The sequence below is a fragment of the Heloderma suspectum genome, chromosome 5 (assembly GCF_057233095.1).
Source record: "Heloderma suspectum isolate Gila_16-S chromosome 5, 16-S_ref, whole genome shotgun sequence".
Taxonomy (NCBI): Eukaryota; Metazoa; Chordata; class Lepidosauria; order Squamata; family Helodermatidae; genus Heloderma; species Heloderma suspectum.
Window position 1 is genome coordinate 103,524,649 of NC_139462.1, and position 25,602 is coordinate 103,550,250.

The following is a 25,602-nucleotide window of genomic DNA, read 5'->3' on the forward strand; positions in this document are numbered from 1 at the left end:
ATTATGTGTTTATATTTATTCATACAAACAATGCATACACAAGACTGTATATTGTTTGAAGACAGCAATAGATTTCTAATTTAACAACTCTGTAACAAAATTTAACTAAATTTAACATTTATGAAAATATAAATCTCTGATTGGGTAGTTCTTCCCAACAATACAAAGTTTACATAAAAACATTCAATATGATCTATTGGTTGCAAACAAGTTAGGAAAAGTCATTCAAGTCACTTGATATATATACTAGATTGGCTTTTACATAGAATATTCACGCACTGTAGTCATTTCCTAGCATGGGTATTCATTTCCTTGGAAAATTGGTCACTGAGGCTCAAAATACAAATGCCTGTGGTAGTCCCACTTGTTAAACCCAGGCCTGCCCCAATCATGCATCAAGTATGTCTGCCAAAATTTTTAAAGCAAAAGGGGTGTGTGACTGGGGATACTGAGCCTTTCCTGTACCCACAATTTACCTCCTCTTCCAAAGGTGCTTTTTCCCCAGCTGGCATCAGAGCCCAGCTGAGATGGAAAGTGACATTGGGGAAAAGGCTGTGGGGAAGGAGGGTTTAGCATCTCCACTCATGAAAATCTTTTGCTCTAAAAATCAAGCCACTTACCCCAGCTTTATATATAAATGAGGCAGACCCTGGATTAAACAAATAGCTCTGCTGCTTTCATGTGCTGTTTGAGCCTCAGAGTTCAATCTTCAGCAACTTAAAAGAAAAAGGAAATCTGTTTCATTCATATCCTTTGAAACATTTGTCAAGGACATGCCAGGTTTACGATAAGCAGGAAGGAAAACCACTCCACAGCTCCATTAAGTTAAACTACCTGCATATAGGATAACTGGTACTCTGGTCCAAAAATACCAGGCCCCTCTTACCTGCCTGTCACACCAACACAGTGCCCTTGTTATGTCAACTCAGTGTTTAGTTTGTGATATTGAGCTGTTGCAGCAGTTGCTATGTTCCATCATATAAGCCCCTACAACAAAATCTTAGGGTGGGTTCACATACGCATGTACATTGACCCTCATCACCTGAGAATTCAGCACTTAATATCCAGGTTCAGACGATCACGGGGGGGGGGGGGGGGAAGATGCCATTGTGACTTCTCCCTCACACCCCTGCGCGTGCTGTCCATTGTTTACATAATTACCTGCGCTGCAGTGCGGGCTGGCGTGTTGTCTGAACCTGGTGTGGCAGGGGTAACTTCATATCCATCCTACAACCCGTGACCTGCAGTAGGGGTTGTACAGTGGGTACAAAGTTACCCCTGCTGCGCTGTGCGCTGGGTTTGGATGACATGCCAACCCATGCTGCAGCCCTGGTAAATATGTAAATGACAGGGGCATGCGCAGGGATGGGGGGAGAAGCCATAATGGCTTCTTTTCCCTGTGATCATCCGAACACCCCCAACAACTCTCAGAGGAATGTGTGAAATGTCTTTATGCAAAATGTTGTTTGAGCTGATGTAAAAGTACTGTCTGTGGTGATGAATCTGATGTGATTTGGCACATGCATGTATGACAAGCGCTTTCCCCCTGATTTTAAACTGCCTGACATTTATACTGCATTCTTCCCAATTTCCACTTTAAAATACATATGAACTGTGATTAGGCCTGGATCAGACACGCACTGACATTTATTTTAAAAGAAAACATGCCACAAAGGCACACACACACACACAAGCCAGGCAGTGCATGTATTTTGTAGCTCACATAAGAAATGGGAGGAATTCGCCACTTTTAAGCCCAGGTACTTTACATTAATAGAGCTGTGGATTGGCATGTCAGAATGTGTGTAGGTCATTATTAGGTTCAACTAGGTGAGCCAAGAAATTAGAAATAAAGGACAGTATTTCATAAAGGACAGCACTTCTGCCTTGAAATTGATAAAATTCTATAAAAAGGCCATGAACAGTCCTAAAGCAGGAAGTGAAGAGGCATAAATACTGTATACAGAAGTAAGAAATTCATTACAAAGTGGAACTGTAAAGAACCCTTTGGGGCAGCCAGTATTTTTCAGAACATACACAAGCACAATGTTAGTCCCAGAGTATTTGGTCATCTGATCTGTGTTTCACACAGGAAAGAACAGGAATGACAGTAAGGCAAACACTACAAGTATCAAGAACAATTACACAGCATGTCTGAATGCTTCCTGTTCAGATTTCTGTGAGGACTGGAATATTTTGGACTTTCTTACAACAGAACTAATGATAATCCTTTTTTTTCCTTTTTCTTTTTTTTTTTAACATAAAAGAGATAATGGAATGGGGGTTTGACTGTTTATCCCTAATGCCCTTTTTCTTTGCAAATGTTATTTCTTGTACATAGTACTAAAATACAGCATGAAAGACACAGACAACAAACAGCACAATGTCAGGATTTATGCTCCTTTCTTACATGATCTAGATGAGCCTTCCCCAACCAAGTGCCCTCCAGATGTTGGACTACAGGTCCCATCAACCCCCAGCCATCCTCCCTCCCAACCTTCCCTAGAGCATCAGGCTGGAGAAAGCTGATCTAAATAATACGCAGTTCTTATCATTTGTACTTTAGTAACAGAAAAATTGTAATAGAAGTCCAGACATACAACTTTTGTAACTTTCACTATTTTCAGTTATGATTGATTGACTACCTCATATGTGGCTATTTTTAGATTATCAGCTTTTATCCTATTTCCATCCAAACAATGAGCACACTCCAAGCAAAGTGAAGCAATGTTACTTCTCACTGATTATACTGGGAGAGATTTAACTTGAACTTTTGTTCTACTGAAATCAGTGGGACCTAGAAGTGCTAAACACTAACAAGAATATGCCTCTCCATTTTATTTTTATTATTTTTTAAAAAACACAGTAGCTACTACATCAAATGTGTATGAAATGCATCAAGTCTTCCAGGCTGACATGTGACATCTTGTCATTTGCACCATCAGAAGGATAGAATTTATTTTTGCAATTGATATCAATTCAAGGTAGCTGGGGATTTAGTCTTATGGCTGCCTGGATTTAGAAATGGTTGGGCTTTCATTTATTGTTAGAAAGTTTTAAAATATTTTTTCCAAAATTTCTGTAATGGCAAAATAAATATGATGATATTGCTAGGGATTTTCAGTCAAGGCCTTGGCTCAAGACTCATATCTGAATATTTTCTTAAACTCTGCAGCCCTATAATTAAATAAAATTTGCTCTTTTCACATTTGTTTATTCCAAAATATAAATGAGATAAACAGCACTCTCTTATGTGGAAGGTTGAACTAGCTTCTTATTTATTTATAATCAATTAGCAGTGAACCCATGCCCTCTGCAATCTATGGCAGAACAGACTTTGTCATAGCAGTAGTTGTGTTTTTTGGTTGGGGTTGCTTCACTTGCCTCGGGGTCTGTCACTGTGATGGGACTGTCTCTTGCAAACACTTCTGTTGACTCTCTCCATATACAGTCCGCTGTCACTTTGAAGCTGTAATTGTGACACTTCGGTCTAATTACTTGTGTTGCATTGTTGAAAATCTGTCGGCTGTTTGAAGTAGCGATTTTAATTTTCAGTGCCGCATCCACTCGATCCACTACAGTGTAAGTGCCTATGCTTCCATCGTCAAAACCTACAATAATATTCAAATGCCTCTGGGAAAGAGCAAGGAAAGTTGGTGTTTTGTAAAGGGAACAAGCACCAATGTTTTTGCCATCTGCCAATCTCATTACAATTAAGATAGAGATTGCACCATTATCATCATCCTCTTCACCAGCGCGAAAACAAATGTATACAAGATAGCGGCCGTCCTGAGACAACTTCTGCCGCCAGATAATGCCAGAAGCATGGACAACACGAAGTTTGCCACTGTGAAGGTCAAGTACATTGATATTCTCATCGCCACGGGATATAATCCCCAGTTTTCCATTGGGTGAAATTTCAAAATCCTCTAAAGTCTTTAAGAAAGTATTAGGTAGTTGCACACGTCTGCAAATGACTTCTTCGGTAAGACTCCAGATGTTCACAGTTTCAGTAGATGTTATAAAGACTACAATATCAGGGCAATCTGGGATCAGTTTAATATCAACAATGGTAATACCATCATCACAACAGAACTTCTTGGTTATACTCCCTGTCCAGAGACTAACTGCCAACACTTTATTTTTTGTCATTCCAACTACAAATGTGTTAGCCGTAGTTATAAATGCATTCTGTAAGGCAACAAGAATATTGCAAACTCTGTGGCCTGTTGCCAATCTCCAAACTCTTGATGCATTTTGTTCACAGAGAGAAACAACAAACTGATCATTGTGTGTTATCAACAGCTGGCATATCCTTTGACCATTAATCCGGAAGAGATTTTCTCCAGATCCTGTTTGCCATACATACTGACTGCATTTGTCATCAGACGTGATCATCAGTTTTCCATTGGAAGTCAGCACACAGTTTTCAACAAGGCTTTCATGCTTAAATACAGCTTCAATGAATCCAGTACCAAAGTTCCACTTATGTATAGCTTCAGACCCATCGAGCGTGTAAATCACTTCACCTTTGGCAGGCAATATCAGTCTTTGGATTGGCTTGCCTGTTTTGTCAATGTTGGACATAGCAGTTATTATATCTATATCCCAAATAGAAAGGACACCACTGGTAGATAAGGACAGCAGCATATTATGATGATTTGATTTAATCAATTTGACGATGTTTCCTGAGATTTCTTGTAAGCTTGCCATACACTGTCCCGTGTCTCTCCTCCAAACAAAAATGGCAGAGGTATTTTCAATAGAAGCAACAATACAGTCACCATTTTTGGACAAGACAGCCGATACAAAGCGCTCATTGTGTTTAGCTCTAAACTTTTCAGCTACTTTCCATATGCCAGTGTCAAGAAGCTCTATGTTGAGTGACTTACATATTAAAATTGCACTTTGGTCTTCAGCAAGTTCAATACTGACAAATTCACTATCACCTCTCTTGCAATCAAAATCATCTGTTAGTTGGGGATTGGCAATTTCCTCAGTGTTCCAAATGGAAAGACCACCTTCACTGTCCACCATCACCATTTCTTGAGCTGTATCTAGGACAAGAAGAAACTTGACAAAACCACCAGAAAATTCAGAGGTCACAGTGGCAAGCTTGTCTCCACTACCTAAATGGAATATAGATGCAGTATTCAGGTACTGTCCACAGAAAGCATACATTCCATCTGGGGAACACTGGACACAAGTCACTTCATACCAGCAGTGGAATTGATAAAGCGGCCATCCATAAAGTAGATCGATCACAGTAATGTCTTTGCTAGCTTCTAGCCAAGAAAGTACATGGTTTACTGATAGCGTAAATCCATTTATAAAACTGGAGCCTACACCAATTCCACCATGCTTTGATCCTTTAATCTCTACTTCAGACAGAAGGCAGGAATTTAAGTTGTCATAAATCAAGAGTGTGTTTTTTGTTGTGGCCACTACAAGATATTTTTCATCACTTGTAAGCTTCATGCCCAAGATTACTGACTGAGCTGTTGTAATTTGTCTTAGTAGCTGGCGAGTCTCTACATCCCAGGTACTGATGGAGCCATTTTCTAGAGCTACAATGACTGTACTTGGATTAAAGGTAGGCAGGATTTCTGTGACTTGAGTGCAACTGGAGGATAAAGGCAGTCTCTCAGGGCTATAAGTCACATCCATAGAAGAATGCAATGGAACGATGGAGCAGTATTTAGGTCCATCTTTGTCACATTCCAGAAGAAGCTGTCTCAATTTAGGCAAGGAACTAACAACTGGAAGGAGCCTCTGCTGCAACTCAGCAGAGAGGGTGCCTGGATATTTTATCACTTTGTATTTTATGCTACGAAGTGTGGTTGCAAGAAACTTCAGCTCTTTTTCTTGTGAGTAGTTATAGGCCAACTCCACGTCAGAGAGGACTTTGTCAAACTGCCCAATTTTGATCATAGTGTAAAGCCAGCTGAAGTTCATAATGACACCATACAACATGTCATCTGTTTTCCCACATCGTGTCAAGTGGTGCAAAAGCTCTGTCATTTTCCTGTGGTTGACAAAAAAGATGTCAGGCTCTAAAGGGTTACACTGGAATACCCAAGGCTGGTCAGGTGACTGCCTATCAAAATTTGTCTGGTCCATGATGTGCTTCTCCTCATCGTTCATGCTCCTACTCTCGCTGTCAAGACAACCATTGAGATATTGATCTTCACTGTAAAGGGATTTCCTTCTACCTCCTGACCAAACACCCAGAAAATACTCAGCCATCACAGTATGCATTTCATGAACATCTTCTTCATTGTGAAGATACATCTTTTGTGCAATGAGTTGCAGGTGCCTGTTTGCCCACACTAGTAGGGTAACATTTTTAACTTGCCTTTCTATTAGGTAGCCAGTTAGTCCTTCTTTCAGCCTTGCAATGTAGACATAAGGTATCCTCAGTGGGTTATGTTGCCTAACGCTCTCATTTAGTTCAAACATAACTGTGTTGTCAAGAGCTAAAATATCTTCCAATTCTATTTCACTCAGACCAGATTTGGACATGGTGATATAGCCAAGGGCTCGTGACAAAAGCCTTGGCCCACAGCTGTTTTCTAGAGACCAGAACATTTGCTCTATGCTATCATGAACAGTAACACAGAGAGAAGACTCATCAACATCTTTGTGAGATCTCCAGTTTTGGACCTCTCTGAAGGTTAAGTTTACAAACATAGGCAGTGTGCATTTGGAAAAAGCTTCATTGACATAGATTTGTTGGCCTGATGTTACTTTCCTCTTGATTTGGAGCAGCTGTTGCTTGAGAACTTGACTACACATCTTTCTGTCCCTAGAAGTCAACTCGATATAATTATTCTCATCATGTATAAGGCACCTCAATTTTTGCAGTATTCCATGTTTGTTCGGCAGTGTTGACAAGATAATTCGCACCGAACGGGGCAGATGAATAGGGAGCCACCATAACTTCCTAGCATCATCGTTGTCTGAAAGCTGCTCTAGGGCATCAAATATCATAACCAGAGGTCTATGAAATGAAGACTCATTCAAAAGGTTTATCAACAAGTCCCGGAGGTCGTGGATTTTTTTTGGGTAGCTCTGTACGAGGCATCGATAGTTAATTGCTAACTGTTCACAAATACTTTGAAGCAGATTCCTAAGGTCTGTACTCATCTCTGTGGATCCCAAAAACCTTATAACTACTACAGGGTCAGATTCAGATCCCATTTCTTCTTTCAGCCACGCATAAGCCTACAAATGTAGAAGTACAAATAGATTAATCTCTGAACTAGCAGAACCAATGCAAATCAAGCAAACAAGCACAGTAAAAATCAAACAAATGTTAAGTAGCTCTATCTTGGTTTTTACTTTATTTAAAAACATGTTTAAGTGGAAATTATATATACATATTAAATAATACAGGACTAAGTCTCTATCTTGGGATTTCCCACTTCATGGAAGATGATGCAACACAGCTGATGACCAAACTGGCTATGTCTGCTGCGTTCCTTCCCCAGTTCTTCACCCTTGTGTGCATGTTCCCTCTTTCCCTACCAGCAATTTTGGGAGCCACAAGCAGCTACTTGGCTGGCCCAGCAAACAGAACAAAATCAGCTGCTACACAACTGCAGACATGATTATTCTTCTGCCCATCCCAGCAAAATGGCCAGTGCCTAGGGCTATATGCTTTCTTAGTTATCCATATGATAGCCAAATGAAGTTTTGAGATCATTATTTTAATGCAAGGAATATTCTCTAAGGCTGTAGATTGCTATTTCTAATTAAACATGTCATGTGGAGTACCCTTTGATTCTTCTACTTCTCCGTGTTGATCTGTTTAATAAGTGGAAAGGCAGAGATGTACTAAATTATTCTTGGCATTCTGGATACAAGTATGAATCCTGACATAGTATGCTTTCTATAGAAGACACTGGTATAAATCCATGTTTGACCAATATAGTCAGGGCCAGAAATATTGGAACAAGGGTAACTGTTTTGGCAGTTGGCCTCCGTACACCGCCACATTGAAGTTGAAAGGAAACACACACAGATGGGAGCAAAGTCAGGACTTTCAGCTGTAGTTCAAGGGATTTGACAAAAGTGGGGCACTAACCATTCAGGAAGTACAGCCAGTGGCATACACACACACACACCCATCGTTGGTGGCTCATAAGTAATGGAACAAACCAACATCATTTCAAACTTAAGGATTGTCTTTAATACCTGGATGAAAATGCTTTGCAGTCAATGACTGCCTGAAGTCTGAAACCCATGGACATGACCAAATGCTGAGTTTCCTCCCTCGAGATGCTTTGCCAGGCCATTACTGCAGCTGCCTTCAGCTACTGCTTGTTTGTGGGTCTTTCTGCCTTCAGTCTTGTCTTCAGTAAGTGAAAAGCATGCTCTATTGGGTGGAGATCAGGTGACTGACTTGGCCATTGAAGAACATCCCACTTCTTTGCCTGGAGAAACTCTTGGGTAGCTTTTGCTGTATGTTTTGGGTCATTATACATCTGCAATATGAAGCGGCGTCCTATCAGTTTGGTAGCATTCGGCTGAATCTGAGCAGAAAGTATAGCCCTATACGCTTCAGAATTCATCCCGCTGCTTTTATCAGCAGTCAGGTCATCAATAAACACCAGTGACCCGGTTCCATTGGCAGCCAAACATGCCCATGCCATAACACTGCCTCCACCATGTTTGACAGATGATGCGGTATGTTTTGGATCATGAGCTGTTCCTTTCCTTCTCCATACTTTTCTCTTCCCATCATTCTGGTACAAGTTAATCTTGGTCTCATCAGTCCAAAGAATCTTATTCCAGAACTGGGCAGGCTTTTTTAGGTGTTTGCTGGCAAAGGCTAATCTGGCCTGTCTGTTCTTGAGCCTTACCAGTGGTTTGCACCTTGTTGTGAAGCCTCTGTATTTACATTCATAAAGCCGTCTCTTGACTGTAGATGTTGACAATAACATGCCTACCTCCACAAGAGCATTCTTGACCTGGCTAGATGTTGTGAAAGGGTTCCTCTTCACCATGAGCAGAATTCTGCGGTCATCCACTTTACTTGTCTTCCATGGTCTTCCAGGCCTGTTGCTGAGCTTGCTAGTTAATTCCAAACTGTTGTGTTGGCCACTCCCACTGTTTTTGCTATCTCTCTGATGAGTTTATTTTGTTTCCTCAGCCTCCTTCACTCGCATGGACACCTCTTTGGACCTCATGTTGGGAGTTCCAGTGAACAGCTACCAAATGCAAATGTAACACTCAAAACCATCTCCAGGCCTTTTATCTGCTTGATTGGTCATGGGGTAAAACAGGTCACACCTGGCCACGCAGCTGCTTGTCAGCCATTTGCTCCATTACTTATGAGCCCCCAACGATGGGTGTGTGTGTATGCCACTGGCTGTACTTCCTGAATGGTTAGTGCCCCACTTTTGTCAAACCCCTTGAATTACAGCTGAAAGTCCTGACTTTGCTCCCATCTGGGTGTGTTTCCTTTCAATTTCAATGTGGTGGTGTACAGAGGCCAACTGCCAAAACAGTTATCCTTGTTCCAATATTTCTGGCCCTGACTGTAAATAGCGGATGGTCCAAGCAAGATCTTAGGGCAGTCTTCCCCAATATGGTATCCTCCAGATCTGTTGGACTGCAACTCCCATCATTCCCAGCCAAGATCGCACCAGGTTGGGGAAGGCAGCCTTAAGGGCTCATTGGATGACATGCTTTTCCATGAATCCCAATGAAATACGCTTATGTTGCAGCGGTTCACCCATGCTGATTTTTTTCAGGAAAGATTCATAAATGAGTGGTGGAGGAAATAGGGTTAAGACACATGACCATTTCAGAGATGAAAGCCTTACCATAAGATGACCCTGCCCCCATCGAATTTCACATTATCATGTCACTTTGTAAAAGCATTCCGATGTGGATTCTGTTAAATCGGAAGGCACCACACCTTGAAAACGCACCAGACTCAAATGATTTCCATGATTTGGTGATGTAGCATTACTATGTAGAAGCAATTTTTCAAGACTGTTTTATATCAGGAAAACTGAAGAGGAAAATCACTTTGTGGCAATACTTCCACCTCACAATCAATCATGAGAATGGTATTTATTTATTAACAGTATTTATAGATTGCCTTGTTCCAAAATTCTTATGGTGTCTGACACAAAGAAATCAAACAATATTTAGTAATAAAATCAGCACTAAATACTGATATTAATAGTATCACTATTAAAACAACAACAATTCCATCACATGTTCAATTGTATATTTTCCCTGAAAATAATCCACGTGGATAATGATTCCCATTGATAACTGGGTATTTGTAGGCAACATGAATTTCCAAAGCATGCCGACAAAGGCAAATGTTGCAGGGGAACAAGCCCTCTACCTTTACTAATTATGGCAAAACACTGTTGCAGCAATTCAGAGCCCCACTCTTTCCTTTGAAGGCAGAGTTCTTGCAAGAAGATAGGGCTAATTTTTCTTCATGTTTCATAAAAATGCCCCCTTTCTAAGTGTATACCTGCCTAGCTAGACTTGTAGCTTTTGTCCTGATCTGGAGTCTCTTTTGGGATTTTATACATACAAAGAGTTCCTGCTTGAGCAGGTACTCACTTCAACAGAGGGGGAACTATATACATGCATCTTACTCCAAGGAACTGATGGATCACAGCATGGATTGGATAAGGCACAAATCCAAAGTGAATATCCCCACTCCAGAGATATTTGGACTGTCCTTGAATATGAGGCGACTCGGGTCCAAAGCAGTCCGAGGCAAAGAGAGCCAGTCCCAAGGCTTCAGACCTGCCTCGCAAGATGTTTCTTTGTCCAAATTTTATAAATTTTGAACCTCCCCAAGTTCTACAACTTCATAAATGGAAAATAGCAGGCAGCGGGACAAAGGGGAAGGAGGGTATAGTTTTGTAATGGACAGCTCCAATCAGAGAATGACTTTACCAGGGCTCTCAAATCATAGTCTTTTTGGGAGGGACATTGAAGGAACATATCAGAAGCTGGTTCACAGTGAATTCTCTCCTCTTTGCAAATTGTAGTTGACAACCATGATTTAACTGGGAGATGCTGTCCCACTGCTGTCTGTTCAGCAGCTGTCTGACACCAAACTCCCTGTGGCTGGCCTTGTTGTGAGCCTCCTGAGCATCAGATATGTGGAATTCCACCAAGACGCTCTCCCTGAATCAAGCTTTGCCCTCCACAGCTCCTCTAGCACTTTCTCCCTGGCTTCCCTGTACAGGGAGGGCACCACAGGAGCAGAAGAGGCATCTGGGTGTGCCTGCTTCTCCCCAGCTCTCTCAACAAGTTGGGCTTCTCGGTTCTGAAATGAACCTGAAAGAGTAGGGGGAACGAATCTGAAGACTGCAGAGAAGGTTGTACAGTAGTGCTTGGTAACACTTGTGTAATCAGGGATGCTTCAATGAAAAAAAAAAAAAAAGACTGACAAGCTTGCCTGAAAGACAGCCACGGGGGGCTACTGGTTGTGTTCCAGGATGCACTTTCAGTTCAGAAATGGCTATGATAGGGCCAAAGAAGCCAGGACACTCCTCTGTGTGAACTGTGTATGCTAGAAAATGCCCCAGATTCTTCTGTAACACATGAGCTCCACAGCATATATTGTTGTGGAAAGGGTTACTTTACATGTGCAACGTTTGAAAATCACTGGTGGGTGGTATAAGTGGGATGAACTGTACCCATTTTCCAAGAAAATGTAAAGCAAGCAAAGATGTCCTTGCAAAATATACTTTTATTTTCAACAAAATATAGATGTGATCATTGAAATAATCAGCACACCCTTAGAGCTATAGGACACGGAGAAATAAGGAAAGAGGGTGTGCTGATGTATTTATAAAGTCACAATATTTGTACCAATCTGTTCTAAGAATAGGGCAAAATAGCGGGAAGTCTCTAGGAAGATCTATAATTACAGGTTGACATAAAATACGGTTTGCATTATGTGCTTAAAATAAAATAGAAAACTGGTTCATGTTTTTGCAGTTAAGTTTACAATAGAATAACAAATACATATAGGTAGGTGTGTGTGTGTGTGTGAGAGAGAGAGAGAGAGTGAGTTTTACCTTCTTTGCCACTTCTGCTAATAAAAATGTTTTTCCAGTGCATGGTCCTCCATATACGATCAGAGGGTTAATGTGGCCCATTTTCCTAGGTAGAATGTATTTGTGCATAATATTCCTAGCATCACATCTGTACTCATAGAATGAAGAGTAGGTTCTACATAGTGAGGAATGTTGAAGGACCTCATCATAGAGCCAGTCTGTCTCTATTTCAAAATTCTGTTGCACAGTTGCTTGGATTATATCAACCATGTCTTCATAGAGCTGTTTGCCAAGCCCTTCAATGTAGTGGTTTTCCACTTCTTGGGTATAACCATATTTGATGTCACAATGGGTAACAGAAGTGTAGACTCTCAGATTAGATGAAGCAACAATGGTAGGAACAAATTCATCCCTGAGTTTGATGAGTTTCTCAAGTGCTTCTGGATCCCGCAGAAACTTTCCACCAGCATGAAGTACATCCATGTATTTTTCCATCTCTGGAACTTTAACAAAACGTTCTATGTTTGCAATCTTCCGAATGTAGCAAACACATTTCTTTAGGAAAGCTGGAGTTTGTTTTCCTAAGGCAAAATCAAATTCATCTTCGATAGCTGGGAGGGAAATAAAAGAGGAAGAGGAAATCTAAAGCTCCCACAAGAAGTGCTCTGTTGAATCTAAATCCGCAATAGGCCACATGAATCTCTTCCAACCCTTTCCCAATATCCTATTGCTGGTGTCAGGGCTCCCAACGGGAGAAGTCAATGCATTTTGTACTCTCTGCATTGCCTTCCCTATCTCCTAGTCACACAGGAGCATGACCGAGATAAAGAAGCTAGGAACTGTTATATGTTAATACTTCTATATTATAACAAAATATAGCAAAATGCTCCCCTTTTTTGCACACACTTCAGTGATCATGTAAATAGGCTAAGGTTGATTATAAATATGCATCTGTCTGTACGTTGTGTGCCTGCACTTAATGTTTACCAGAGGAAAGATATCTCTTTGCTTGACTGTGTTTCATTTTTCCCTTTTCATACAGCATCTTCACAGCTGTCTTAAACATCATCTTAATTTCTTCTGCTATCTCCTGCCATTTGCTCTCGCTGACAGGGTTTGAAGAAGCCTCCATCTTTAAAACAAGATAAATAAAACAAAAATAATTTGTTAATTAGTGCTGTTAATGCCAGCATTTACACCTTTCCAAATAGTCAGGGTCATATTTAAGCTAACAACCAGCAATGTATTAAGATAACAGCTAAAATAATACAGCAAAGATGAATGCCCCAGCCATCACCCATATCCATACAGTACATTTCTCCTTATTTCAGGGATTGTCTGGAATAGATGGGGGCATCGATCATGAAGATTAAGTAATAGGGAATATAATTCATGTTCAGAATAAGTGAAACCTGTTTGTTTACACATGCATGTCCCTAACATGATGACTGCAACATTATGTTACAACTTGCATGTTGAAATGCGCCATCGCATATAACACCACTTTCATCTTGCGCCGCATCACCTGAAATGCAGTGCTCTTCAACTGAGTCAGTTCACGTGTTCAGCTGTTAGTCTTCAGGGCTGAGGGTATGCCTGCTACTACTTCATCATTCTACTAAGCATTCCACTTCAGAAGAGAACAGGCCTGACTTCCCCAACCTGGTGCCCTCCAGGTGTTTTGAACTTCAATCCCATCAGCCCTATCCAGCATGGCCAATAGTCAGGAATCCTGGGAGTCGTAGTCCAAAACATCTGGAGAGCACCAGGTTGGGGAAGGCTGGAACAGACTGTACCACTTTGGACTATATACCTTGAACATTTCCCCACACTGAAAAGTGCCTGAAAATAAAACCACGGCACAGCAGGGAGAAAGGCTCTAGCCCAGGCCTTTGCTTGGTGTTGGGTTGTTCTATCTGAAGAGACTTTTAACACATGGAAGCAATAAAAATGTAACTCCCACATTTAGTCTGAGTTGGTACCATGTATTCTATACCACCTTATTCTGCTTCATGTGCAGACCGACCTCAAGTGTAGAGAAATCAAATGCTGTCCATGCATGTGTGAACCAGTCCTATGATTAGGGAGAGTAGGTGTGCCAGGCCTAATTACATACATACTTCATATAGAAAATACTACCATATACTGTCATAACATTATAAGAATAACATGATTTCAACGGAAGAAATGTAAGTTTGTACTTAAATCTCTCCCACTGAAATCAATGACACTTACAAATGTTTGCATTTGGCAGGATTGTGCCTCTAATGCTATTTATTCAAAATTTTTAGCCCACCTTTCAGCAGTTTCAAGGGGGTTACAAAATAAAATACAATTTTGTATTCTAATTTTAATTGTATTTGAATTTGCAATTTCTGTAAAATTAGTAAACACAAATGAAAACAATAACATGTCCAAATAAAGGATGGGATCCAATACCAACACAACATTCCTTCCCTTTCTTTCCCTGCCCTGCCTCCTCTGGAGAAATCCTCTTCGGAGGATGACCTAGAGCTCTCTGAGCCGCACATCTGAGAAGCAGCGTGCTTTCAGGGGCTGTGAGGCAGAACAGGGGAATTCATGGACCCTCAGGTAAGACAGTATCTGAACTGCCCCTTTGAGACGCAGATCAGAGGCAGAAGCCAAGCTACCGCCTAGTCTGAGGGAGTGCAGGCACCTAAGGTGCAGGCTGGTTTGGCCGCCAGGTGAAGAAGTGCCCACCTCAGGAGTAAGACCTCTCACGAGTACAGGGCTACTCATCAATCTCATGAGTAAGACCTGATCTCAGGTGATTTTGATGGCCAGAATTTGTGCCTGGGCAGGGCTCTGACTGCTTAGGCTTAAAAGCCTTTAGTTCCAAGGCAGAGAATTGTTGGAACAAAGTCTGTACTCCAGCTTTCAGACTTACCTCGCTCTCTGTCGGATTCTGTGTGTTTGGATCTTTAGACTGTTTTTGGACCTTAGTACTGACCTTTGCTGTTTTCTAGCCTCTCTGTCTTGACACCGCCTGAAGCAGATCATCACCCTGCATTCCCCCCACCCCCACCATCTGCTCTGGAGAGCCCCCCCACCCCCCTGGAGCAGATATTTGGGGGCGTGGGGACAGCAGGGAGAGTCACCTCCCTCCCTGTTTTGCTGACAGAAACCATTCTGTCAGCAGGAGATGGAAACTGGCTCCAATCCAGTACCAATCCTAACATGCAATTTTAAAAACAGCAGCAAAATGCCTAATATAAGAATGAAAAGTAAGCCTGGCATTCCCAAAACCATTCTGACAATTATGAAGTAATAAATACCAAAAGGCCCAAAGTGTGATTTGAATAAGGTGTGCCAAGCAAATATGTTGGCAGGGCCTGTGAGCAGCTGTATCCAAATCCAGACATGGAGTATGTGTTCTCCAGACCAGGGTCTCTGAGGTTAGTTGCTGGAGCCAGAAGTTATTGCTCTGTTTATCGAGTAAAGATATAAGACCATAATCCTAGTTTTTATATGAAACCTGGCCAATCCAGGGGCTTCATGGTAACTACAGAGCTGACTCTACTCATCCCTATTACCCTTGTGCCTGATGAAGGCTCTGACGCCTGGATGCACTAGGCTAGGTCCATCTTCAGCCCTTGAACTTTCTGGATGAACGCCAATCCCTGGCACTTCTTATGCACATCAAACTGACCTAAGTAAGCCTGGTTTCAGGACAGTTACTCTTGCATGAATATTAGACTATTGTAGAAAGCTACTATTGGGTAGTTTCCAATGTTAGTCCTACTTAGAGTAGCCCCATTGAAATAAATAGATCTTAAGTGAGCCATGACTAACGACTGTCATTCATTTCAAAATCCTCTAAGTAGGATTAACATTGGATACTACCCTTTGTGTTTATCTAACTGCTCAGCAATTTCACTAGAAGAAGTGTTTGGTTTGAAATCCAAAGGGATTTAGTTTGGCACAGTGTATAAAGATAACCTTTTGCATCTCCTGGTTTGCAGATCGCAACCTTGCTAAGCAGTCTGAATAGCTTTGGGTTGAGATCCCATTCTCCTTTACAAATGTACCCTGACTCTGAAACACAGGATAATTAATTCTCATAAATTATTGGCTGTTCTGCTGAGTGCCAGGAAGGATGCCAACTGGAATGGCATGTAGGTTTCTGTGTGTGCTGTGGACTCTTGCCAGCTTAGAAATGGATTGCAATCAACCATTTATTTTGCTCAACAGCCACTAGATATGAATGTCTCCCTATCTCTACAAATCAGTGCAGCATTTTAACTTCTTATTCAGCGGTGGCCAAACTGGGGATCTTGAACTACACACAGCTCCTGGCCAGTTAATAGAAGAAGAAACAGAGGGAGAAATAAGAAGAGGGAGATGCATCAGTATGGGAAGAAGTGGTGGAGGTTAGAGTAGCACAGCAGCAGGGGCTATGAGATGTACGTCTAGAGGTATATATCTACACTATAAACATATACCAATTTAACTTCCTTGGCTTTCTCCCAAATAAATCCTAGGAATTGCAGTTTGGTGTGGCTGCTGGGATTTCTCTGTTAGAGATCCCTAGCCTCCTCACAGAACTATAGCTCCCAGGGGAGGATGACTATGTGTGAAGGTTTGAGGCCTAGAGAGGCACGGTACAAAGGTCAGGCCAAGAGGCCTGGGATTTTTTGTTGGGAGGTAACCCTGAGAAGAGTAGTTTCATTTCCCCAGTTCAGCTTCATTTTCCCGAGTTAAGTTTCATTTCTTCAGGTTTGAAATAGTACTTTCGGTTTGGGGGAAGGAGAGGATTAAAAAGGGACAGAGAGCCAGTGAGAGGGAGGGAGACCAGAGCAGGAAGAAGCAGCCTGGAGAAGTCTAAGTGCAACTAGGGTAGAGGGACTTGCATTTTTGCAACTTAATTTTCCCTTAATGCCTTTTGTATCACTAAGCTCTATTCTGTAAATACCTTTAGTTGTAATTTTCTGGCTTTAATTTACCAGTAAACTGTTGTGATTAAAACCCAGGTGTCTGCAGTGTACATCACCCCATGTCTACAGCCTAAACCTCAAGTTACTGGGAAGGGGAAGTTTAAAAGAAGGAAGGTGGGACTGTTAAGGAGGCAAGAGATCCTTAAGGAGTTGCTCAGGGGGTCCAGGTCATAAGGGGAACCCTGACACTATGAAACAAATGTAAGCCTATAGTGTGTATATATGTCCTAAACCTACATCAAATGAAGACGATTTACCATATTAGGATTGCTCTTCAGCACATCAGATTTTGGCCTGAGGTAATACGTCGGTGGCACTGCATTCTCATCTCTGCAATACCACTCTTCTAAAACCCTTGTTTCCAGCTTCGCCTCAATAGCAGCATCCAGAATCATTTCGAATTCTGATGATTCCACTTCTCCTGGTATTCGGATACTTCCGTATTTTTCTCCCAAAAGGCCCTGTGTATGTACAACAGAGAGTAAAGTTTAGTAACAATGCTGAATACATGCTCAGTGGTGCTTGGTTCCTAGTTTGGGCATGTCCTGTTTGGTATGAAAGCATATAGTACCTATTAACATTCTAATTCTGTTAAATACTTGTATTCTCAATTATTTAAGAATTAGTGAAAGTGATACTGAAAGCAGCTGCAATCCTATGCACTCTTACATGAAAGTTAAGCCATACTAATCCCAGGGCAACTAACTGCTGAGTAAACTTGCATAGGATCAGGAGGCTTGGCTACAATCCTATGCCCACATACTTGGGAGTACGCACCACAGAATGAAGCAGAACGTAATTCTAGATAAATACATATACTACTAGATTGCATATCCAAAGCTTATGCATTTTTTAAAAAATGCGGAATGCAGCTAAAAATCCTGGTTTTCAGTGTCAAGGAATGTCATTTTTGTCTGCTGTGGACTCTTGTTAGCTTAGAACCAGACCGTAGTCAACAATGCATTTTGCTCATTAGCCACAAGCTATGAATGTCTCAAAGCTATGAATGTCTTTGAATGTGCTGTTCAGGGATGGCCAAACTGAGGCTCTTGAACTTGCAGCTTGTGGCCAATTAGAACAAAGGAAGGAAATAAGAGGAAGGAAGGAGACATAGCAGCGTGGAAGGCAGTTGTGGAAGTTAGAGGTAAAGCAGAACTGTGCAGGGGCATATACATACTACAAATGTATGTTACTTTTATAGCAGTTTAACTGTCATGGCTTCCTCCAAGGAATCCTGGGAATTGTAGTTTGCCAAGGGAACTGAAAATTCTCTTATTTAAGAACCCTAGCCCCACTCACAGAGCTATGGTTTCTTGGGTTCCCAAGAGAGCAAGGAAGTGAGACAGACAGAGAAAGAAAGATTGTTAAACAAATGTAAGCCTCTAATGTGTAGATACGTCTTAAATATGGGAATTGTAGAAAGGCCCCTGGGTGGTAATGTCCTGGTTTAGCACACCTTCTAGCTTTTTGCAGAAGCCTGGAGGGTTAAAAGATGTAATCTTCCCTATGGGAAGATTTTTATTTATGTATTGATTTAGAGTATTTTTTATCCCACTCCTCAGCCAAAAAGGCTCCCAGAGCAGCTTACAAATAATCAGTAAAATAAGACCCACAGGCTTACATTTTAAAAAGACACGACACAGAAGGAAACTGCAGAAGCTGCAAACCACAAAGAAGTAACTGGTACCAAAAATGTTGCAAGATCTGATGCTTCCATCCAGAGGTACCAAGAGGCAAGCTGAAGCAGCTGCCTCAAGTGGTGGCTTTTTCGATGCCACTTAGGACAGCAGAGTGTCTTGTTAGGTCAGACACAGTATGTCTAATCCAACATTGTGTTTGACAGTTGTCAGCCACATACTTCTGGAAGCTCACAAGAAAGACATGAAGGTCATGACCATCTATTGTTTGCCCACAGCATCTGAAGTAGACTGCTTCTGTACATGGGAGGTTTCATTTGCTTCTCATTTATTCCCCACCCCGCAACCTTCTTTTAAAACCAATTAAGTCAGTGACCATCAGCAAGTCCTGTATTAGAATGCATTGTGGCAAGCGTGTCAGATCCATGGGGACAAATCTACTGTGAAGCTCCACTTCTCCTAAGCATAAATGAATATTCAATATCAATTATTTTGTATTTTAATTGTTATTTTTATTTCTTGTAAACCATCCTGGGAACTTAAGGGGCAATATCCAATGGTGACATTCTGCAAATTCAAATAGCGTTAGTGGAGCTCCACTGAATCTTTCCACTGCACAAGCGGTTTCCCATTATGCCTGTGCAACTGGTTTCACAATGTGTTTCACAATGTGTTGCACAATGGATGCAAGCAGTTGCGTAAACAGTTACACAAGCAGAATGTGCAACCGGTTGTACAACGGGTTGCACAAGAATTACGCAAAACCGCTTGTACAACCACACTTGTGCAAACCCAACTTGAGTTGCATTCTTCTCTTGTGCATAGTTCAGAATCTAGTTTCCGCTACTACAACATCATTTGTGCTAACAGAATGACTCAGTTGGATACTGCCTAAGGTGTGGTATAGTAAGGTGTGATAGAAATCCTTGAAATAAATAAAATAAATGAAAGGAGTAGGCACACAACTGTGAGACCTGTATGGAAATTTTTTGGAAGTGGATTGGGTCCCATGTTAATTAGTTTCATTACTATGTGTGTTAATGGGGTGGTTTCTGGGATGCCATTTGGAGCAATCCAACCTGTTCTTTTATGGACTGTATGATAACAGATCAGCATCTATAGTAAAGTTGGCATTACCTAACAATAAAGGTTTCAGAAAGCATATACTTGGAAGGTATTACGTCGTGGGGGTGGGGTCTAATGAATGAATGTGGTTCCAAAAGATCCACTCAAGAGGTGAAAGACTGACCAATGGCCAGGAACAAAAGTGCCACGTGTGTGTGCATGCACAGGGGCTTTTATTTATGTATTGATTTAGAGTATTTTTTATCCCACTCCTCAGCCAAAAAGGCTCCCAGAGCAGCTTACAAATAATCAGTAAAATAAGACCCACAGGCTTACATTTTAAAAAGACACGACACAGAAGGAAAAAGAAATAGGGAGGGAAGAGGAAGAAAATATAAGTCTTTCAGCAGGGTGCTTCCCCTCTCATCTCTCTCAGCAGTCTGCTGGACAGTTGAGGGAGGAGGACCCTTCATGAGGGAGGTCCTCGGCTGGGCTGGCGGAATGGCCCTTTTCAGCTCCCGCTTCAAGCAGTGGCATTCTGCACCCACTAAAATGATCTCTGAGGTTGGAGGAGCTTCCTATGAGGCATGAGGGGCTCTGCTGGAAGGCAAAATGCGACACACATACCACACACATGTAAAACCACTTCATCAAGGGCCAGTTCATCAGGAGTTCATTGGCTACCCCTAATTTATGTAATGTTTGCAAGTGTAAACAACACTTTTGAAACTAAAATATGCAGCATAATATTTTTACTTGGAAATAACTGTGTTCAATGAGGCTTACGGCCTCATAAGCATGTTTAGGACTGCAGGCATCTATAACACTATTTCATTACTAAGTTTAGTGACTTTTAAGTACTCCTGACTCCCGAGGACAGAAAATTGTTAGAACAGAAAATATAACATCTTGAAAAAGATAGCATCGGGTGTGATGGAGAATTCATAAAACAACCTTCCTAAATGTCCAATGTCAATGACTCCTCAATCTAATAAAGTCTTTATGTTCTTTTGAAGCACGAAGCGCATTTAAGTGATAAGAAAGGTTGAAGCTTCTTTACATAAATGTGTTCAATAAGAATAGGTTATGATCCATAGTATTAAGGAGTCTGAAGCTGGCCAGCAATAATGAAATAGCTTTTACTTTGGAAGGGAAAAAATCCATTTATTTCTGAGCAAATCTACACATACAGCAGAACAACATTATATAGCTTCCACCGTTAGATTACACGTGTGGGGATCACATACTTGAATGTCTCCTATGAGAACAACTGCCAAAATATAGAAAACTAGCACATCAGGGAAAAGGACAGAATCCTTCTGCACAGCTTACTAGCTATTGATTAGAGGTGTACATCTGCTTTGGATAAAGACGAAATGCCAAACCAAAGTGGCCTGTTTTGGCTCTTGTCTGAAGCAGTCCAAAGTGAGGCTATTCCTGTGGCTTTGGACCGGCTTCTGAGGGTGGTTAAAGTTTGTTTTGTGTAAACCCAAAACGCATATGATTCTGAACCTCCCAGAGGCAAGTTCCCCATAAAAGAAAATGCTAGGCTGAGGGGGAGGGTGGTGTAATTTTAGGACTAACAGCCCTAGCTTCCTGTCAGGGAATGACTTTACCAGGGCTCTCCTTTTTACTACCAAATGCAGTGCTTTTGAGAGGGACACAAAAAGAATTCATCAGAAGCTGTTCCAGTGCTTCCACTCGTTTTTTTATGATTGGCAGGATAGGCAGTAGCAAAGCTCAGAGGTGAAACTACCGCTATTTTGGTGTCCCACTGCTGCCTCTTCAGTTGACACCAACAACCCAATTACTGAGTCCCTCACAATGTGATCAAGCTCCCCTAGCATTTTCTCTTTGGCTGGTAGTACATGGAGGACACAGGACACCACCTTCCTGCTAAATGTGCTGCCTGGCGTGCCAGCAACTTATAATAGGGGGCCACCAGCTCCAGGCAGCATAACTTGGGAGGTGGTGGTGGTGGGGAGAACAGGTCTTCCCAATCCTGCTGCCTCCTCTCCCGCTGTTTTAATGTAAAGCCACAGCAGTGAGCTGGACTTCTCAGCTCTGAAAAAAAAAAGCAAGGAGGATGCCCCTCTCCGCCTGAAATAACAGGGGGTGGTCTGAGGGCTTTACAAGCAGGGAAGGTTTTAGATGCACAACTGCACACTGGCTCTTATACTGCACCATTGCCCTGCCTCATTCACGAAATTTTATGGGGGTCCAGACATCACTGTCTTCCGCTTGTAGCCCTCCTATGTTTTCTCACTGCTTTGTCCATCTTTTTTCTTAACACAAAAGACATGTTAAGGAGAAAAAGATGGAACTGCTGTGCAATGCTTTCTAATTCATAGCACTAGGAGCCCTCCATCTGGAAGCCCCCCCCCCATTTAAAGTGACAGTGATAAGCTGGTCTCTTCCACGCTGAAAGAAATAGCAAGAAGGACCCCCCCCCAATTCTTCCTGAAAGGGTGGGGTGTTGGTGCTCTGAGGACTTTACAAACCGGTAAGATTTTATAGTGTGCATGTCTGTGTGTAAATCTCAAGACAGAGAACAAAGAACTCAGCAATTTGTCTACAAAACCACAGGAGGGTAGGTGGGTATGGGTAGGGAATCCCTTAAAAAAAACAACCCAAACTTTAAAAGCTCTCCTTGAACGAAGTCCCCTGAACCTATTTCTATGAAACTTTCACCCCCTAATAAGGGGCTTCTGTGTCTGCAAATATAATCCAATTCTGCCCCCCATCCGAAAATTTATTGGTGCTTGGTTCTGGCTTAAAACACACACAACAGCCCTCAAACTTGTGCCCCCAGCCCCTGCTGCACTTATTCATCTGAAATTTGCCAAGCTTCATCCTCTCAAAAGGGGCTACAATGCTGGCAAATTTCATCCAGTTCTGATGACATAAAAAGTTATAGACATTTGTTGATTTTCAGTTATAGACATTTGTTGATTTTTTGTTGATTTTCCCACTATTGTCAACAGGGAGACATCTGAAACTTCAGAAAACGAACCAAAACACTGCTCCAACTTTGGATCCAAACCAAAGTGAGATGTCTATCTGAAGCTCTGAGCCAAAGAGACCCCCTATTCAAAGCAATTTCCAACAAAATCTTTTTTTCTGTGCACATCTCTATGCCTTGTACTGACAATTCCACTATAAAATGTTGTAATTAAGGTTATTCTGCAAGGCTTCCATAAGAGAATTCATACACTTTTCTTCTTTGTCGATACAACTTACACAGTTATCTCTATTGTACTGGGATACTGAAAGCAACTATAATAAAATTAAGCTAAAAAGAGTAGTCACAAAGCCTTAGTCTATATTCATCTTAAAATGAAAAAATACCATTGCAACAGATGTTACCTGGAAAATCATTCCCCCATACATCAACATCTTGACTAGCGGGGCAAAGCATAATAAGAAGAAATGTTGACAGAAAGGTTACACAATCCTGCATTGGTTAGAAATTGCATATGTCAAAAGATGTGAAAACAAAGTTGAAGAAAGCATGAATAACTAGTGATATGCTAAGAATGACTATATAGGAACTGCACAGCAGTAAACCTAGCCAGTACTGGCCCAAAATACTGCAGTGCCTGCAGCAGAAAATCCAGATGTTGCCCCTGCAATAAAAATATAACAATACCATTTAATAACAATTTGTTGCCCTTCAATTTCCTCCAGGAGACCAGGATGGGAAGCTTTACAAAAGTTTCCCCCACTTTTAGGCTACAATAATTAAGGTAGGTCTGCTGCTCCATGTCTCAGCCAGCACTGTACAATTCTGTTCCCTTGGCTACCACTCAGCAGCAGAGGGAGGGTATTGCTTCCCCATGTTTTGCAGCTTCAAAGAGAATCTATACCTGCCTATACTTTGGTCTAACTAATTTGAATTAACAGTATGTGTTAAAAGTATTTTGGACTATAGCTGGAGAATGCAAAAAATGCCGCAAGGCAGAAATTATTTAAGATGGGATAAGTCAATAATGTCTTAGCCGAGGACAGGAAGGCCTGGCGTGCTATGGTCCATGGGGTCACGAAGAGTCGGACACGACTTAACGACTGAACAACAACATATGCTTAAAATCATAAATATCACACAACACAATCCAATACATGTTTACTAGGAAATAAGTATCACTGTGTTCAATGGGTCTTACTCCCTAGTAAGTGTGTTTAGGACTGCAGCCAAAATGATGTAATCAAAATGATGGAAACCAAACAACACTATGAGAAACAAATAAACCTTCCTTTCTTTGGGGGGAGAAAAATCTTCAGGGAACAACTTAACTGGTGATTCTCTCTGACACCACCACTATAACTGTATCAGGAAAATCTGTGCCTGTTGAATTTCTGTCTACTACACAGCTGCTTAAAGCTACAGGGCCTGGGTTAATAAAAGAAATAGCAAGCAGCAGGATGTGGGTCCCACTGACTTCAGTGGCCAAAGGCAATAATGACTAATCAAACCTATAAGCACTTACATTTTAAAATGCACCACTTATCATCACAGTTAATCTGTAAAAGTTGAATTCCTGAGGCTTTTTGTACACTACCTCTTTGTCCTCTGTAAAAGTCAAATTACTGAGCTGAAATTATTTAAAATGCTTAGAAATTATGCTGAAGACAATTGTTCTAAGTAATTAAAAACCTGAACTACTGGGGGGCTTGGAATGACAATACAACTGGAATCTAAGAAGGCTTTTCATTATGGTGTGCTTTACTCTCCTGGGTGGGCCACAGTGCTGATGAAAAACACAACATACACTACAAGCTTTGAGGCAGCAGATTAGCCTCCTGATTTATGAAGAAGATAATAGTAGCTGCTCTTGACTGGATTCCTGTAGCTGATTATTAATGACAGTAATCAAGGGTAAAGGGAGGAATACAAAACAACTTAGTTCCCAAAATAAAACACGCTATAAATGTTTCTGTCAGTAGAGCAAGATCAAAACCGAATAAGGTTCAAATCTTCCAACCACTGAGGAGTAACCCATACGAATAAAGGAAGCAAGGGCATTTATAAATACTTGGAAATTAACTGCCACTAAACTCAGTGGGGCTTACTTTGGAGGAAGCATGCACAGGACGGAGCTGGAAGTGGTTTAAGGCTTAGGGATTAACATTTCTGCAAAGTTTATCTTCCTGTACTCATGCATAATTCATTGCTATTTGTTACTTTTATATTCCACTTTTCCTTCAGGAAGTTAACTCTGTTAAGTTGGCATGCAGTCCAATCCTAAGCATGTTTACTCTGAATTAAATCCTAGTGAGTTCAATGGGGCTTTCTGGCTACTTAGAGTGTGTAGGATTGCAATCTTAGTGGCTCATGGGCAGGGGGTACACACAAATTTTGACTGGCGTTAGCAGCTAGTCAAGATTTGTGCTTCCCACTGATGCTGACTGGGACAGCACACTGAGTTCAGTGATGCTCCAAGCACCCACAAGGCCCAGCATGACTGTAGGATAAAGCCCCCCCCCCCCCCGATGCATCTTGCCAGCCAAGAAAAGCATTGTATCCCATATCTCAGGACAGAAGATCTGCGACACAGGGAGGCTGGTGTCAGACTGTAGTGGGCTCTCAGCATGGTGCTGCTGAGGAGGAAACTCCAGAAGATGAGGAATATCTATCTATCTATCTATCTATCTACCTACCTACCTACCTACCTACCTACCTATCTGATCAACACATTCGGAACATCCTTCCTCAGGGGCACGATTTCTGCAATGATTCACCAATACGAGGGACACTCAGTGGCTTCAGAGTGTCACTTGTATTGATGAATCATTGTAGAAAATGTGCCCTGGAGGAAAGATCTAATGAAATGTGTTGGGCCTACATATTTTTAAAAATCCTGAATAGTTTCCTCCCATCTTTCGGAGGTGCCATCCCAG

The 25,602-nt window shown here is 41.5% G+C and overlaps 1 protein-coding gene across 2 annotated transcripts in view; it reads right to left on the reverse strand.

Moving 5' to 3' along the window:
• NWD2 (NACHT and WD repeat domain containing 2) overlaps positions 1-25,602 on the reverse strand; it is a 113,043-nt gene continuing 87,441 nt past the window's right edge. For both annotated transcript variants that reach the window (XM_084856961.1, XM_084856960.1), the window contains exons 4-7: positions 17,260-17,463; positions 13,035-13,179; positions 12,069-12,658; positions 1-7,224 (exon numbers count right to left, since the gene is read on the reverse strand). In XM_084856961.1, coding sequence (XP_084713087.1) covers positions 3,289-7,224; positions 12,069-12,658; positions 13,035-13,179; positions 17,260-17,397 — 4,809 coding nt within the window. In that variant the 5' untranslated portion in view covers positions 17,398-17,463 and the 3' untranslated portion in view covers positions 1-3,288. The remainder of the gene's footprint in view (positions 7,225-12,068; positions 12,659-13,034; positions 13,180-17,259; positions 17,464-25,602) is intronic.